Source organism: Anopheles marshallii, chromosome 3, assembly GCF_943734725.1.
Source record: "Anopheles marshallii chromosome 3, idAnoMarsDA_429_01, whole genome shotgun sequence".
NCBI classification, from domain to species: domain Eukaryota; kingdom Metazoa; phylum Arthropoda; class Insecta; order Diptera; family Culicidae; genus Anopheles; species Anopheles marshallii.
The window spans coordinates 39,323,500-39,342,878 of NC_071327.1; the positions used below are offsets into that span (position 1 = coordinate 39,323,500).

General features: G+C 40.5%; 1 protein-coding gene across 1 annotated transcript; it reads right to left on the reverse strand.

Annotated features, from left to right (window-relative positions):
* Positions 1-293: 293 nt before the first annotated feature.
* On the reverse strand, positions 294-4,048 carry LOC128715444 (arylalkylamine N-acetyltransferase 1). The gene is made up of 4 exons (XM_053810341.1): positions 3,944-4,048; positions 3,471-3,647; positions 793-945; positions 294-707 (listed from the first exon to the last, which is right to left on the reverse strand). The coding sequence occupies exons 1-4, from the start codon at positions 4,046-4,048 to the stop codon at positions 294-296; spliced, it is 849 nt and encodes a 282-aa protein (XP_053666316.1).
* Between the last annotated feature and the right edge of the window lie 15,331 nt (positions 4,049-19,379).

Below are 19,379 nucleotides of genomic sequence, written 5' to 3' on the forward strand. Positions count from 1 at the left end.
CAAGCACTATCACAAGTTAGCATATCTTTGCAAGTATGACTTGTAGCGTTACATGATACAAAATTTCTTTCGAAAATGCCCCATGAAAGAGGAACCAAATTTACAGCGTCTTTCAACGCGCGTAAGTAGTAATTGACATTGCGCGATTCCGGCAGGCGAGTGAATAAAATCCGGTCCTATTACTCTGTGCGAAACAGCGATGTCCGAGCGGGTCGTTTTTGTTCGAATCGGGCAACCATGAATACTGGGTCAGATTTGAAGGATCGTTAAACCGGCCAGCGACCTGGTCTAGCCTAGTGATCTAATCGTTTCGTCAAGATTCGCAACGCCACGTGAGGTTTCTCGGGGTCGAATACCTGCTCGCCGTTAACGAGGTAGTCCGCGTACGGTAAACGGAACACCTCCGTAAAGTCCATCTTCTCCATGACGCGGGCCGAAAAGTGGCTGCTACATAGGACGTGTATCAGCTTAATATCGTTTTGGGAAGCATACTCCAGTGTGCGATCCGTCAGCATGCCTGCAATGCCCAGACCACGGTAGTTTGTGTCCACCGACATGATTTTACAGTCCAAAAATCGATCGATGTCCGGGTACAACTCGAAGATGTCGAATATCTCGTCCACGTGGTCCATTAAGCCCATGATTTTCCTAAATTTGGGATGCGCACAGTTGGTGGCCAACTTTTCCGGTGGTTCATCGCCCGGTTGCTGGGGATGGGTGGGGAAAACAAAACGGAAAACCATAATTAGCTTAGTTTGGTGACAAGAACGAACGAAAACCAGTGACACTTACCGGTTTCATGATTGTGCCGTTCAGGATGACTCCCACAATTTCGCCTCTCGAATTAACGGCCTTGAAGGAAGAGTGTTCTCCCAGGCTTTTGGTGCAATACTTCTCCAATTCCTTGCACTCGCCGAGCTGGACGTATGTATTGAGGGGTTCATCCTGGAAAGAAGAAACAGGTAGAAGTTAAGCGAATAGGATACGAAATATGCTGAACACAAGTAGAAGTATAGGAAAAAGGGCATTAGATACACGGATACTGTTCCTCGTGTGAAATTGGAATAAACCTAGAAGAAGGCTCTCCGGGCTGCATAAATTGTATTCTTTACGTATTTTATTCATCCCATTTCCATGATGATGCATTATTCATGCCCATCGACGGATTCGGTCTATAATCTTATCGGAAGGTTTACGTTCCATGCAAACTGGCGTAAATCTGGTGAGATATGTAGGTACAAACTAGAAAAATGCTTGAAATGTTTAGATAACGATGTATCGACCAAAACATATTAATACTATAATACTCATAATATATAAGTAGAGTATAATATTCATCTAAAAACATTAGCTAGAAGCTTTCCGATGTTATAAAAGGCATGGAATTTAAAGTAATTTTAAGAAACGAACAACTTGCAGAAATGTGTGCAAAATGTGTACAGGTATTTTACGTACTCTATTTCATTCAATATGACTAAAATTATGAGACTTCCCATAGCATTTAAACAATTTTAATTGTATATAAACTTGTAACAAGTTACAAGATATTCTTGAACAATTTTAGTAGACCCCCTTTAACCCCCAACTATTTGGATAGTTATCAATTGATATCTGGCAAGTATCGTTCGACATCTAAATCGCAGTGCTCATGAGCCCACACCCATTATCTAGTTCTGCGATTCAAATAGCAATCTTGTGCTATTGTATCCATGATTTGTATGTCGAAAAGTAGGGATGGTTTTATATACAGAGATTTCCTTTCGTAACGAATTATGTCGGATTTAACAATAATTTATCCCTAGCTTTGGTCCCAGCACTTATGGAATGGTGTTATACAACGGTGGTGTTATATATTCGCGAAAATACGGTAAACTGCCACATTATTAGCAATAATAATGATTGAAATAAATTGAACCATTACGTTTTGGATTTGTAAACGGCTTTGTCAAACAAACTATTCTGCGCAATAAATAAGGGACAGTGCAATAAATAAGGTGCAATAAATAAGGGAACAGGTGATTGAATCTCTTCAAAAATAGTCTTCGCGTGGAAGTGTGCCAAACAATGTTAGCGGACCACAAAGAAAAGATTAAATGCATCATAAAAGGTGATGAATCATGGATTTACGCATACGACCCCGAAACAGCCGATTAATCGAGCAAATACCGTGCCAGGATCGAGCCAAAACCAAAAAAAAATGCGAAAAACGATAACTGTACAGGTAGCAGCTCACAAAACAAATGATGTCTCCTGCCCTTATCAATGTGTTGACGTGGAACTTGGCAGGTAAGTCAATAACTATTGACAGCAAAAACAAACAAAAACAAATCGTCAATTTCTTTGACGCGTGTCGTTTGAGAAAGAATGTCACCTTATTGCACAGAATAGTAAAAATCAGGTAAATTTTATCTCTTCCTGGTGGGCGGCATATGGGGCGGCCCAGTCTCACACGACTGGAGCGGTTTAAAATCCCATCCGGACCAATCCTCCGTACGCAGTATTGACTATCCGGTTTTGTGCAAATAAAACCCAAGAAATTAAAAAATGGCAGCCCTGGACCTTTCGAGGTTATTGGGCCGATAAAGAAGAAGCGAGGACATATGGCCATAGTTACTAACTTATCCGGCGCTACAACCGCTTCTCGGTCTTGGCCTGCTGCAGAAGTCCTCTAAACCGCACACGGTCGAGCGCCTTCGTCTACTAATCCATTATATCGGCCTTTCTGGTGGACGCATCAAGGTCAGAGCTTCATCTCAATTTGAGCCTACCACGCCTCCGCTGTCCATGTGGACGATCAAAAAGGACTTTACGGGCTGGGTCGTCCGGTATCATTCTCATGACGGGACCAGCCCACCGAAGCCTGGCAAGTCTACTTCGCTGTAGGGCATTAAGTACAGTACAGGTGTTTTGAGTGGAGATTTTCCTTAGACGGTGTAGTATGACCGGTTGGCAGTCAGCACCCTGGCGCATATTTCAACATCAATGTTATTGTCGGTGCTGACTTTTGGCCCAGAATAGGTGAAATTTTAGACGACTTCGAAAGAGCGTTCACCTGTCTGTACTGTCTGTACCCCTGCGTGAGTTAGGATGTGTTAGCAGGGCTGGTGGTTCCACCATCAACTTGGTTTTTGCCTCGTTAATCTCCAACCCGAGTCGCTTGCTAAATCCTTTGGTAAGCATCCGCTACGTAGGAGAGCCGTACATGGCCGTAAATGGTGTGAAATGTTCTTACGAGGTCTCCGTTGAGCTAGTGAGGAAATTCCGTCAAAAATGTTGAAACACGCGTGTTATGATTTCCTCCATCTCCAAACCTTCGCATGGTTTTTAGTATGTTTTAGTTCGCGTAATATCGAAACCATAATCGACATCATTCTTATTGAGGATGAAGATAAGTTCTTAACGAGAAAATATTTTATGCATGTGCATTTGCAATGATATTGTTTTCATTTTTTGATTGAAGAGGCACTCACCTTGAAGAAAAATCGTTTCAGCAGATCCAAAACGTCCACGGTGTCTTCCTCGGTTATGACCGAAATCGATAGTTCCCTATCAATCTCGCTCGATTTCGCGTCGACACTAGCCGTTCCATCGCAAATTGTTGGCACTTTCGAAGCCATCCGGCTGCTTCTCGTCAGTAAGTTCGACAGCTAGAATAGAGCCACGCAGTGGAGAATGCAAAAGACAAAACTGTAAACCGGTGCATTTCAAAAGCCCAGCTTTTCGAGATAAGTGTGGTGTTCGATTAAGTGTAACAAAAAAAAAAAAAAAACAGCAATGTTGCAACACGAAACATATCGCACGCCATGCGAAATCCAAGAAGCGGCGGGTAAGAGCTTTTGCCAACTATGCAAACATGCGTTGAAGAGGCACATTGCACGGTTGCAGCATTGACATGACAGTTGTTGTGCTGGGTTTTGCAGTGGACTAATAAAGTAATACTTGCCATCAGACATGTTTCATCCAGTATGAGTGGATCATGGGTGGATGATACGGTGATACCGTTGAGCGCCGGAAGATGATCGACGTGATTTTGTATGTCAACCTTCATTTTGACGATACGAGGATGCGTTCGCTTTTTCGTGCGTAATGTGTGTATTAAGTATGCGAGTGAATGGAATTTGGTTCGGTGCAAAAACAAACACGATAATGTACCACAGCTATGCGTGAAATGTATGTAACAGATAGGTCAGAACGGATACGACTTTGAAAAAAAAAAAACTTAAAATCTCATGCAGGTTTTCGAACGGGTCAGGCGGTGAATAACTTTAAGCTAATAAACGAATTTACCTGTAATGAAATGAAGCAAAAGAACAAAAGGGAAACAAAGAAAAAACATAGATGAAATTAAGAATTAGTCACATAAATTCCATAATGAATCAACTAGAATAGAAATTTCGAACGCTTTTCATAGCGAAACGCAAGAATCAAACAAAAATGTTGTAATACTCAAGCCCAATCGTTGAAATTATGAAACAAATATTTTTATTTCGTTCAAAACAAATTCAAAACAAATTCTATTTAAAGCTTAAATATTCCAAGGGAGTTCACGATTTCGAAAAGCACTACCAATATCTGTTCATTATTATTATGACGAATCGATCAGTTGTAAAAATCTTCAATAACTTCAATATTGTAATGAGTTTGCTAGCCGAATAACATGTTTTGCTCGTTACTGCATTCCCTAGCATCGTCATGAGCCTCTCTATTTTTTAGTTTAAATCACGACCAACCTGATCATCTGATCAGTTTCTCAGCGATGCATAACAATCAGTGCACACAGTGCAGAGTTGCATCGTAAAGCTGATGCGTTGAAGCGTAAACGTGTCCCAATCGAAACTTTTAATGAAACGTTGGGAGTGTGCACCGGCGCTATTTAACGGCCATTGTTAGACAAGGAAATTACAATGGTGCACTGTTACACCTGTGCATCGAAGGGAACGCCCGTGTTCGAACGTCTAGCTCACGTGTTTTCTTGGGATCGGGCTCATTAATATGCAAAGACAAAATGAAAAACAGTGTCATCTAACGACGGTAATAATAGCAATACAGCGGTACAACCCTGGCGGCACCGATAGTGGTAAACGTTAAACGGTAAGACACAATTTTCGCGAAAACCGCGAATTGCAACCCATCCCCGGATTACTACGTACACATGCCACAGGCTCACGATTCGTCTGGTATTTCACTAACTGCTAAATTAGCCAATCTGTTCGCCGAACTATTCGCTCAAACAGAATTTGCTAGCACGACACTTAGAGCTGCTTAGAGTGAGCCCAACGTCACTTGCACTTTCCGGTGTTTCCAAACCCGGACGAGGTACTATTTTCGCTTGCGCACACGACTACCACTGGCAGCTAATACTTGATTGAAACAGCCAGGACGCGTAACTGCTGCCAAGTAACTGGGAGTAAATACGCGTATTGGTGGAATTTCGCGTGCGCCTTCGAAAACACACTGAACACCGCAGGGACAACAGATGCAATGAGCTTTCATTAGAAACGGTGTTCATATTTATACTGCACCAACCGACGGTTCTGCCGCTTCTAGCCACGAAAGCTTCTAGCAGCACGCGGCCAACAGTAGACCCGCGCTACCTTGTCAGTGTGTGCGGCACCGTGTGCCTGCGTTCTGATTGTGTACGATAGTGTGCGGCGGACATGACAATCGAAGTGGATAGGAGTGGCAGCATCCGCGGAGGCGGAGGGGGGATTTGGGGACGGTTGGGTGAGAAGGGGAAAGAATAGGATCGACTACTACCCTAGGATGCATTGAGATAAAACAATATGCAACCTTCCTTCCGTTCTGCTTGCAGCACGCATATACACGCGAACAGAAAGGTGCCTTTCCTGTTCTACAGTGGAGTACAGTGTATGGAAAAAGATATCGTACACCAGGTTAAAACGATCAATGCCATAGTGTATAGTTAACGTGTTGCAGCAAAAAATTTAGCGGGTTACACGAAATTGTGCTCATAACCGCATTAAAATTAAGCGAGAACTCAATATGAAAGTTAAATTTCCGTACAACATTTTCATTTGTTATCTGAGTTAAGATTTTGTTTTCATTTTAAAAAAATATAATAAACCTTAAGTTTCATATGATTTATGAATCCATTCTCTGCATATAAAATTGCATAAAATATCTTTATACTTATATAATATCTCGTCATTTTTTGTTATAGAAAGATGTGAGTATGAGTGATATGGGTGCACGAGTTAAATGTAAAAGTTGCGTAAGGAAACAGATAATCTTCTTTGTACTTATTATGCTTCAAGGATTGAAAGAACAAATTAACGGAAGGGCGCATTACAGGACTACTAATAAGCTTTAATTCAAATAGCCATTAACAGCTTTAATCCTTCCTCGGTTCAAGACCGGACCGGGAAAATCTTGACTGCCACACGTGAGGCGTTAACCCAAGTTTTACTTTGGTACAACTCGGTTGCTGCTGAGTGAGAGCTCATGGTACCCTAAATTTCTAGGAGACTTGGCTTTCGATTAACTTGAAGTGGTCTGTTTACGAAACGCCCGTGGGTATGGTGATCTGGATTCTCTGAAGAAACTCACATAAATGTGTGAGTTTTGTGCTTTTAAAATATTTTATGTTCAACCTACCCTAGAAGGGAAAATTATTTGCTGGTTATTTAAATGAATATACTACTCATTCCATAAATTTATACAGTTTATATTTGAACTTCTGTTCCCCTTTAATTCATTTTATTAGTAATTTAAAAATTAGCATCTTCACTATTTAAAGATAATTTATTTTAGTTTTTTTTAATATTACCCAAATCGTTTCATCGTTTGGTTGTATAATTTAAAATCGTTTACATGCACCATTTTGTTTTCTATTTTTGATATATTTAAACGATTATCGGCGTATAAAGACACCACTTTCAGGTATTTTTACATTTTCCGTAAAAAAAATGTTAATCCAACGTGGGTGATTGTAGCAAACTTTCTCCACACACTGTACAGGAGGAATGAGATCGTTTTTATGTTTTCTTTTGCTTAAACACAAAAACGCTTATTTATTCCCTGTTTCACATGTTTCTCACATTCCCATCGAGCTGTGCTATGTCCATTCTTTCTGCCGTTTACGCGGGTGTTTTTTTTCTAACATGCTCCCTTATACACACAAACGAATCAATAACACTTCCTGGTCGCTTCTTGCACTAAAATTGCTTGCTCTAATTTTTGTTTTACCCACATACAACGTACGGCAGGGAAAGGCGTAGCGGCTGAGACTTGTTAAACGAAGGGGAATAAGAACATGCCGCCCCAAAACATGCTTCATGACTATCGTATTTCGGAATACCAGTTTTGGAACGGTGTCCGATATGCAATACCAATTCAAAAATTGGAACGAAAACAAAACAAATTAGAGCATTTGCCGTACGTGTGCATCACACACGAGAGCATGCAGTAGGGCTTGTTATTTTTTTATGAAAATTTCTTTTACTGTCGATGTACGGCCTGGCCATTCTCACAATACAAACTCTTTTGTCGAGAAAACTTTATGAAGATTTATGGAGTGTATTGTGAATAAGATAAATCATAAATAAAAAGCATGCGATTTTACTAATTGATTAACGAAGACAAGATAAGTGTTCGGTTAATAAAAACGTTTACAATTGTGTTGAAAATCCACCCGTTCGACTGAATATGCCGGCAACGATGAATGGCCGATCGAAAGATAAGCGCGAGAGTATTTTCAAGGTACTTCCGACTGTGGCTCATATTTCATTCGCCAAAGTAAATCCATGACATTGACAGACCCTCCAAGTGGGTTGTTTTATGTAGAAACTCTAAAAATCCTGTCGTACGACGGAGTGCTATTTTTAAAACCACAGCAAAGCCTTGAACGGTTCTGTCCAACGCGCTCCTGGCCAGTATCCCGAGCGTGATCCACGCGAGCACGCTGAGGCACGGCACGGAACCAGCAGTCGGTTGTTACTGCACTTGCTACTTTTGCTTTCCAGCTACACTGTCGGTGGACTTTCACTTTCTTACCTGTGGCAAACGTTGTAACCTGAACGGTCAGATCCTTTGCTGGGTGGAGGAAGCATTGTTTCATGTTCCAAATTCATAGTCGCAGGTGCAAGATGTTAGCAGAACTCATCAGGACGGGAAGCTGTTGAATAGTGGGTCGTGGAAACGAAAATAATAAACGATTTCATTTCACTCGTCGACACTCGTCGTTTTCCGTTGGCAGTTCGGCCAAATCGGCACTACCCGGTGCCTGCCCAGTTGGTGTACCAGGTCTTGGCGTACTGAGCAGCGGACCGACGCGGCACTACGTAACAATCTGCATCAGTCAGGCCCGGTCTGATTGATGGTTAGAGAACCGTTGACACAGAGACAGACAGTACCTCACATCATCTCGGTCTCGTCAATGGCGCACGGCCATCTGCGGCATTTTGGTTACAAGAGCGGGTTAGCATAGGATAGGGTTTTGTGTCTCTGCTAATCTAAAAATACCGTTCACTATGCTTCCTGCGCGAAAAACGTTCCACCTTCCAGCTGCTATCGGTACCTGTGCTATTTATAACGTTTTTGTAACGAAACGAACAAACGGATGAACTTTCAAACCACTGGCAACAGAATACCCCGCTGCTACCGCGATAGTTATGATTGGGAAAATAAGGACGAAGTACTTCAACAGTCGCTATTCGAAGCGCAGTTTTCATTTCACTCGCTTTTCACTCGCTTTTAATTACTTTCAATGTTGGCTCTGGAACACAGAATGTTGTGGAGGTGTATGAAGTGAAGGTCTACATACAACTTTTGAGTGAATCAAAGTCCACACCACACTGCTCAGAAGTCATTGTGCAGCATTAATATTTCATTTGTATTATACAGAGAGACGGATGTCGGCCATACGGTTCAAAGCCTCTATAAAATGAGTAAATACAAAATTGTATTATACTGAAATACTGGAATAGCTCGTCCTACCACAGTATATTGCAAAGCGAGCCAAGAACTATTTGCAATTCAAAATGTGCTATTATTGCTTAATGTATCTAAAGATTTATACTTCAAACTGTCCATTTTACAAAACTTAATTTTTATGGTATATGTTCTTTCTTAAACGTTTTAGGTTGAATACTTAAATAATATTTTACTATCAAATGCAGACATTACCGTTAATTGAACTTATTTAATTTAAATGTACTGTTTATAACTTTTAATAACATTAAGATATGAGGCTAAACCGTTCTTTCGCTAATAATTACACAAGTAAATAACAAAATATAGTAACATAAAGCGTTGCTTCCGCTCAAGTTAATTTACGACGAAATTGTAGCTTTCAGGCAACGCATTATTATTTAATATGATATCCCTAAAGGCAAAATTGCAAATCGATTTTTACCTCTTTTGATTTACAGACCGTTTTTTTGTCATTGCGTACTTGCTACAGATTACCGTTCACACAGCACGAAACAATCGTCGCAAACCAGACAACGCTTCCTACAGTCAGCTGATAGCGAACGGGCGGGATAAGCAAACTGATCGTCAACCTTGTGCGCTAAATAAATGTACAATGTCACAGACAAAACAGGTCGAGCAGTGACTATTTTTAAATCAATGGGAAAAACTGCTTCGCCATTTATCCGGGTGCAATATGCACTTGGCAACTGGAATGGAAGCAACTCGACCGTACGGGAAAGCCCGTCTGCTCACATATGGTTCATGGCTCCTGTAGAACCCGGCCTGCCACCACGTTGAGCAGAAGTTGTCTTCGTCCATAGTGGATGCGTTCGAGCATTGGATCAGCATTGGATGCTAAGTGTAGCGAAACATGATCAAGCCTAAAATGTGACTGTGTCGTAATTAATTTCGTACCAATCCGGTGTCAACGTGCAATTGCAGACTGTTTACCAGTGGTGGTAGAGTGGAGCAAACTTTAGATGAATTTATCACCAGATTCGGGTACATAAATTAACTTACCATCGGATCAGACGGTCGACCCAAACGGTCCGACCACGGTGTCCTTCCCGTGCCGTTTCGCATTCGCACTAGTGTCGCATGGTCGCTAACTGGTCGTGAGCCACGCGACCACACCATTAGCATTGGTACTGATCCGCTCCCGGTTCAGTGCTTTAATTTATGCATCATGTGCGGTGAGACGATATGAGAATCGGCAACGCTCCCGGGCAAGCGTTGCTGAATATGGGGAGCACCTATTAGCATAGCGTCATGATCACCCGCCACCGAGCACCGTATGCACAGCACAATACAATTGATAAGAAAGTAAGGGCAAACAGGTGAAACACCTGCTGCGTTTGTTTGTTTAGTATGCTTGGTGGACGTTACAGGTCGATTAGGAAATCATGCACTTGTTCTGTCCATAAAAGCGACTGGGGAGACAAATGGAATTAAATATTGATTCAACTCAGCGGAACTAAACAGTTTTGAATTCGATTTGTATTTTAATCAATATCAATGCGTTAAACCTGCAACCCACGTTTAATCTAAATCAATATTAAAACTTTCGTGCCGTGTTTGGACTATTTTAAGCAGGAAGAAAATAGTTTCGAATTATATTTTTTCTTCATATAATTATAGTAGATCAAGTAAATCGTTCAACAAGCATGATCAAGTGATCAGCAACTAGAGGTATTAAACAATACATTCCATTCTCTTCTGGTTATACATGAGATAACCAAAAACATTCAGCATTTGTTTTTAAAATCACTATTTCAATTTCTTCTATTTTTAGTATTACATTACGTTAAGTGAGGGGTCTCCAAGCTTCTCATCCCGCGGGCCGCATTGGTTGAAACTACCGTGTCTGGAGGCCATTGGAGAGCCTCTACTTTAAGTTGGTAAACTCAAATATACACTCAGATGCTTGTAAAAAAGGACATTTTACGATTTTATATTAGTACTACAACCAACAATTGTATTGGATGTATTTTCATTAGCGAGTATAGACAATCAAGAGTACACGAAAACACATATAAACTAAAGTTCTTATGGGCTTTTCGGGTCAGAATCGAGTAGGTGTAAGAAAGCATAAGCGACTCGTTTGGTGCTGTGACTTCGAGTTGGAGTTGACTCGTAGTCCAGTAGGTTCGGCAATGCTAGGATCAGTGTGTCAATAAAGTATAAGTGACTCCGACCCATTGGTTCAGCGGGTTCGAGTAGATCCTACTGGACCCATTTGACCCTAAAAGTCAAATCGGACTGGTTGAACCTACTGATTAATCTGTGAAATTAACTGCAAGACCCACCAGTGCATTCGCTTCATATTGTATACGAGAAATCTAAAAACATTCTGTGTTTGGGCTTAAAATATAATTTAAACTTATGCTACTTTTAAATTAATTATAAAATATATTTCAAGTTATTGTGAGCATATGTGAAAGATATTTTAATCTTTAAACTTGTATTAAGATATTAAGATATTTTTAAATGACCCGAAATTTATAAAAAAAACTATTTACTTAATTTGGTGATTAAAACAAATATTTAAAATTGGAAATACGGTCCCCGTGATACGGGGTACCTCTTATACGCGGATTCGAGGAAAAGCGGTTTTTGAAAATTTGACAGATGAGTTAGTTTATAGCACAAAATCTAAGCAAAAGGTGAAAATTGGATCGAAAATGTTTCTCATGTTAAACATTTGTTTTTAATTTATGTTAATGTTTTCTTGCGAACAGTCGCCTGAATTATTGAATACATGAAGTACAGAGAGGGAAATCGATTCTGTAACTATGAAGTATAGACGATTTTCCACCAAGATTCGACATACGCGGAAAGTAAAGCCATGTTGATCGTTCTCGGAATGTATCGGTACGCTATAATAGCTTATCTCGGGGACTGCTTGTAGCTAATAGTTTTTAGAATGAAAAAGCGGGCTCTCTTAATTTTTTTTAGAAAATCCGATCTATATAGATAGAGATACGGTAGTGTATTTCGCTTTATTGCAATGTCGAACCATAGAATAAACATTTCTGTAAATACATTATTTATAGAGCATTCTCTCTCTATCGACAAAAAAGATTCAAAAAACATCATTGCTCCTGACATCGTTTGCCTTTTAAAAGAATTAATTGCATCAATAAAACAATCATTATAACACCATTCAATCGTATTAGCTCTGTAATATTCCACTTCACTTTTATTAAAATTCTATTAATCATGTATGCACCTCGATCCGAACCGAAAATTGCCACAACATTTAAAATGCGCTTTGATACTGAGCCGAGTGCTAGTGCCGATCAGCTTGTGACTGCGTATTTCCGCATCCAATAGGATTACGTAAACGACGAAGAATTGATTCCCGACCATATATGCGCGTGCATCGTGCAGTACATGCTTGCCTCCTATTGTACCGGTTATCACAGGCTGATACGAAGGGATTGTCTATGTAAAGGGGAATGTCACGACCCGACTAGCGCTGGCGGCAAACGTCGCAACGATCGCGGCACCGTCCGGCCTTTTCCGCCCTTTTCCATAAACAGATCGGATGGTGTTTTGCCGAACGGATATTAAATATCCGCCAACGTGCGTTAGATTGAATGCGTTTTTTTTAGATTAACACTGTGCCGCCTGTGGGTGCGCACCAAAGCGAGTGAAGGAAACAAACGAATCAACATCGACAATCACAGCAACGGTAACAAAAAATGATACAAACCGTCTCCCGTGATAAATATTATTCTAACACAACTCCGCCGCCACATGGTTCCCGTACGGTTGTGCCTTGGGGCGAAAGGGACAGGTTCGGTTGCACCGCGTCAGAACAGATGAATTCGTCTGATTGCCATGCAATGGGTTATTCTGGTCGCTCGACGGTTAGAAATAACGCTTTTTTTCTGCACATAGATCTCGGTGTCTGGGGGACGATCGTTTTCCGTGGGAAATATGTATCGACCGTGATGGAGCGCCGCATGGCATCAAAACTACCTTCACGTTTTCGCTAAGTGGATATCGCCTGGACTGGGCTGACTGGGAATTTTTACACTCAAACCAGGAAGTAACTCATACACTCTCGCATGTCCTTTCACATGATTTTCTTTAAGCGCACCAGGAATAAGTTTGTTTTCTTAATTTTTTAAATTTAAATTTAACAACTTTAATGTATGCTAATCTGCTACACTAAGCATAATAATAATTCTAGGAAAGATCTATTCTGGATTGATTAGTAAACAATTTTCATCAAGATATGTTTAATTTTGTCTATGAACAAAACCCACTGTTATTATTACATATCAATTTGCAATACCAACAATTCGTAAGCCGTTGATTCCAACCAGTCGTACCATCGATCCCGCAACAAATCACCGGTTGAAGTCGCTCGTTGCATCGGCATGCTTTGAAGCATGGTGAAGAGAATGGCCAGCTTAAAACGTATCGCGAAACCCAAGAACAAAACAAATTCCAGCTCGAAAGCACTCTTGCGTTGGAGCGGCCTTCTTAAGCACGGTTTGCGGCACGCGCCATAATTTCAAGGAACTCCCTGCGAAACTTTATCACATCCACACCATCACGGAGTGCGTGGAATGTTTTTTTTTTTGCTTGGCCGCTACACGTGCCGCCATAATTAGCGCACCAGCGAGCGCAAGGAACAGCTAGAGCCAACGAGACAGATCATATAGATACAAGCGAGTGGTGGTGGTGTCGAACAACCTATTTGCGATCATCATGCGCTCAAACCCTTCCATTCTGTCTGTAACTTGCAAAATTTTAAATTTGGATACTAGCACGATCGAGCTAGATACGATATTAAACAGGAAGTAGAATAGCGGGTCCCACAAATGTAATATTTGACATGGGGCACGCGTCTAAGCGTTTGATAGATGTGAGAAATAAATAGGAAACCGTCACGGAGAAGTACACCGAATTAATACATCGAGAAGCTTGTTCCGAATGTTCGTTCGAAATCAAGAACATTTGTGGCGTGCAAAACGCATTGTAAAAAAAAACCTCCGCGAATACATTAAACATGTATTCAACTAAAAAAAAAAACCAGTCCCTCGGTGGCACGCGCCAATGTTGTTGTACGATAGCACAAGAGTGAAATACGACACTGAAAAGCCATTCGCATTGAAAATTGATTGTAGCCACTTGAACGAAACCGTCCGTTGATCGGTTTCAGCGTAAGGACGGTCTCTTGTACGTGGCGAACGAAACAGGTGGAGGCAGAAATGTTAAAGTACACAGGTGGGCGGCCGAACGGTTGTTCTACCCGCTTGCACACGCTCGCGATTCGAGTTTGACACTCGGCAACAGGCGCGATCGGTACGCGCAGATCGATCGATTGATCGTGATCAAGTGATTATTTATGAGCAATTAAAGTAATTTTTTAATGCCACTTTCCGCAGTTTCCACTTAGCGTGAGATGCTGGACAGCTTGACAGAACAGTGGTGTTGAACGATTTTCCGGGCCAAAAGGGTTGTGCATAAAAGTTGATTAATTTCGTTTGAATTTATGTTGGACTCGATTATTGGTTTCATCGACAGCGACCTGTCCTGTATGAGGTAACAAGACTAATTTATGTAAATTTATAGTTCATTATATTGCTGCTTCATTAGCAGAATCATGTTAATATTTAAAAAAAAACTAGCAGTTGTCTGTTGTGATGCTTACGCATCATTGTAAGGGAAATTTCTAAATACACTTAAATAAACAAATTCAAATGTCAGTGTCATGTCCAAAGAGTGATTGAAAAGGGTGCAATGTGCACACGCGACCAGCATTCCGCTCGTTGTAAGCACAATATGCTCGCACTAGTGGTGCTCGTTCGCCATTTAATTACATTTAATTTAGCTATCCCATTTGCCCGGTCGTGGTATGAGCGGGCTTGCTCTTTTTTTCTCCCAACTTTTTCGTGACATTCGTGATCCGATAAGGGAAGGTATGCTCTGGCGTTTATCTTCACGGCTGTGACCCCACGACGGTCAAGTATCAGCTTCCTGCTCAATATTTTTGTACACGTGGCAAATGTGGTTGTGTGCTTATGCCCTTATCGTTTCACGTCTCCAATTGTTTTTCTGATGTTGTGTTTGTTTTGAATTTTGTAGCAACAACTTAATGTAGTAGTAGTAGTAGTAGTAGACAAATAGTCCCCTTTTTGGTCCCCACACAATGCATTGCCTTTCACAGCCTTAGGATGTGGCAGATTGTGGCTTGAATGGGTGGTGGGGTCGCAAAACAATCGGCACATAATCGATGGCTGGTTTATTCTCACGCCGACATCGCAAATCGCATTTCCTCGCTTATCACGTTCTGTCCCGGTGAAGTATGTATTGAATGGTGTTATGTTCCTCACACCTTATCAATTAAAGATTTCGACGAGCAGCTATTTTTATCGTTTGAAAAACTGGTTGCACGTCAGTTGGCTACAGTTGCACAGTGTACCCAAGGTATAACGAATTTGACACTTTTTACGGAAGCACGAGTTAGTATTCCGCTGAAGTTTTGCACTTTAATTGGCACGTTTGAGCGTGCGTTGAGGTTTTTGAACAAAATTTACGATGAGCTCTTGTGTTTTAGAGACGTGCGCATAATAAATGGTAATGGATGGAAATTAATACATTGTATTGGATAGCAAATTAATATATAAATAGGTTGATGCTTTCACAATTTCAAAACAATGCATGTAGCATAATGTAGATTTGTGTTGAAGTTTAGTAGACAAATAGGCTATTCGTATTGGGCGTATAAATGCTTTATATTGGAAATCTTATTATAAACCTTTGTCTTCTAATCCTACACCTTTCTTTACTCAAATTAGATACAAATTGTAGTGATGGGAATGTTCCATTATTTGCGAAACGGAACAGAACAAGGTTCTTTTCTTAAAGGAACTAGGTTCAGTCGGTTCGTTGAGGCTACTTTCGGGAAATATAATAATCCTGCATAATATGATTTTTGTATATTCGTTACCATTATTACACATATCAGTAAAATTCAATTACCGATTTCGTGCTAAAACAAGTTTTGAATGAGAATTTTTACTATGAATTCTTCGCTACAATCGACGATATTTTTTTATCTGATTTCTGAAAACATCATTAAACAGAGCATGAAATTTTAGAAGTAAGGAAATGAATGGTATGTCAAGAACCAGTGATCATTTCGAAAAATGTCAAAACTAAGACGTATTCGACCCGATCGCAACTACCAACTTTAACGAATGTAGTTTTCGTTTTTTTATAAATGTATTTTGTTAAAATTTCTTAAACGTAAGTCTATTCCTTCGTTCAGTCAGTATCTTCCCAGTTTTAGAGAAAATTCGTTCCGCGCTGAATCTAACCTGCTAGATCTGCACTACAACATCGTAGCACACGGACAGTTGTTCCCCATGTTCCCCAAACGAAATACAACATAACTGGTTATTTAAATGGTTCTCAAAAAAAACTTTTTTTCAGAAGATCATTGAACAAACGTGGACACATTCTTGTCCCTATAAATGTTGTTTACATTACACTATAGCTTTGAGCAAAAATGTGTGATAAATAGAATGCTTCAGAAGTGGTTCAGAAACTGGAATTTAGAGTCATCAGAAGTAGCAAATTATCATTCAAAGGAGAGATAAATTAAATAAAATAATACATTTCTTCGCCGATCAGTTTCAAGAAAGTCTGGAATAAAATTTCAATCGATATGCCCACAAAAAAAAAAGTTATAGCCTAAAGACAAAACTCATTCTTATCGAACAACGGTATTCCATGACCATTTTTCTAAAAACAACATTTTTCGCTAAATGAATAAGGAGATAAATTTCACTGTGTTTTATGCACAAAGATAGTCAGTTCATGCTACGGGTGACCGGTCCAGATAGAATCGGGGCTAGAGCACCGGTGGCTGAGGGATTGTTATAACTTTATCATAGATAATAGTTAAATAACAATAGTTTTTTGCCAATCTATAGTAAGCACTAATAGACATTCAAACGCTAGATGTGAATGCTAGGATTAAACGTTTATTCAATATTAAACTTTAATGTTATTCACTATTGAATGATTGAATTCCTAGGCAACCTGACGATAAATTGCACATTCTCTAATTACCTTGATTGAATATCATACAAGTAGCGTCCTTATAAAAAAATACAAAAACCTTTCATGGATCGGCGTGATTGTTGTGCAAAAACCTCAATCTATTTCCGCTAGTCTTTGCTAACAAATGCCATTCAATCGAACGCCGTGTCGCGTGCCGGTCATGCATTTCCTTGCACATGCACAAGAAATGGAACACATGAAAGTGACATATTTATTTAACTGACTCAAGTTCGTGTTAGATTGAGCGCTGCTACCGTAAAGAGGAAACGTTTGTTTCCAATGGTCCTCACGACATTACACCGTGTGGTGAGCGTTCCCATTGTGAGCCACCTGTATGTACGGTATGTTTTGGGCTATAACCGGATATACACCAACAGCCTGTGTCTCACGGTTGCCCAACATCGACTACATGACTGTGCTTGCTGGCCGACGGTTGCCGCTGATATCACGGCTCGTATTCACGCTGCGCCGACGTGTGATCAAGCGGCTAAGGTAGAAGGTCATGGACTTCGATAATCAGTGCAACTCGTTGTGTTTCCCGTACTATCACGCTCCCAGGGCGCCAGTCGCGGCAGGTCGTGGTCATTGGATCTAGCGCGATCGGACGACATCCAGTACGGCATCATTGGTGTCACGTCCAGTGGGAGAGTTGACGTTATTTATAGCATAATCTACCTACTATCCGTTGGCATCCACTGTGTCAGCGATGCTGCGATTTCTAATTCTAATTGTAATTCTAATTAATGGGTAGTCGGGTGGTCGCCGCATCGACAGACTCACAGTACAGGAGCACCTGGTCGCATGGTTTTGCAGATTGGAACGATTTTTTCGCTTCTTGCCCGTTTCAAGTGATCATGTAACAGCACGATTGGGTCTACGGCACAATTGTGTTCTCTTTTGGTTGCTGGTTTGGTCACCACTCCTCGTTCGATTTGGTACCAAACGAGGTGAAAAGCGTGGGATTAGAGTGTTGCACCTTATTCCCATTAATTTTACTGTCACGAGAATGTGTATGAAAATATTTATGTAATCTGTATGATAATCAGCATATCCCATTGCCGACGACAGATCGTTTATCAGATTACGGTTTTGCGTGACATATTACGCCTCGGTTATGATCGAGATCAGCTACATTAAGTGAGTAGCGTGTAATCGTTGTTGGTTTAAAGCGATCTTATATTATCGTTTTAATAATCAATCAGTGCAGTACTTATAATCAATGGAGTTGCTTCGTAGATAATTAATCGCCAACCGTGTGTGAAGAAATTGTAATTAGTACTAAATGATCAAGCTTTATTTCTCGTACAGTTTGCGGTAAATTGCAATAATAGTCGCATTGGAGGTGATGATGTTTTGCTCTTACATTCGAACTATGATCGGACTCAATAAAATCTTCCTCAACGTGTGATAATCGAACATACTCGTGATGTGATCAATGTTCTAGTCTATAAACTGTGCGAGAAGGTTCACGTTGCTTAGGGTAATGGTTAAAGTCTGTGCAAAATTGCATCCAAGATAGCCTGAATGTGTGTGGAAAATGTATAAAGGCACCTGTTTGTGCCTTGTTGTGGTGTAAGTAATGTTTATTTCAAATATGCAAAATAGCTAATAGAAGTGCAAACTGTGTTCTGTATACTGCCTTGTAGGTTGGAGCAGTGGTTTTAATTTGGATTTCAAACGATATTTTGCATTAATTTAGGAATGGAAATCGGTTAAGGTCAGCACCAACCACAGCATTGTTGTTGAGATAAGTGTTAGGGTGCTGGCTGCCAACTGGTCTTTCCGCAATCGGTGGAAACTTCTGTACTCCAAAAACCTGTCGGGAAGGTTAAGACTGGGTGCAGGAACAATGGAGGAGTCGTTAACATGGTTAGCCCGAGTCGTACGGAGAACTCACTATTCTACAGCTCACCAGCCTACGATGGACTGGTCTATCTTGCAAGCGTCGGTCGGTTACATAGAGAGGGATCGAGGACAAAAGGACTTGGTCACCTAGATCCTGGAAACTCCTGGATTGTTCATGTCATTAGAATGGCACCGGACAACCCAGTCCGTAAGGTCCATTTAGGTCTTCCACATGGACAGAGTAGACTGAGGAGAAACTGTGACGGAGTTTTGGGGCGAAAATATTGGAGAATATTGGCTAAAATATTGGTTGCATTGACGATGTTGATAAGTTTAACTGATAATATTCACGGCTTTTATTAATTCTTAATTAACTTGAATAATTAACTTCAGTTCATGAAACATATTATTTGATCATTGCTCATTTATAAATAGAATTTTTTTTTGCGAAATCATGCGAGCCAAGGTTTGTACAAGTACAAGGTTTGTGATAATCTTGTAATCTAGTGATAGGGATG

Coding starts and splice junctions, on each gene's coding strand:
- LOC128715444 (XM_053810341.1), bottom strand. CDS start 4,048: ATGAAGGTTGACATACAAAATCACGTCGATCATCTTCCGGCGCTCAAC. Junction 3,648..3,943: donor TGGATGAAACATGTCTGATG/GCAAGTATTACT, acceptor GCTCTATTCTAG/CTGTCGAACTTACTGACGAG. Junction 946..3,470: donor TGAAACGATTTTTCTTCAAG/GTGAGTGCCTCT, acceptor TCTTCTTTCCAG/GATGAACCCCTCAATACATA.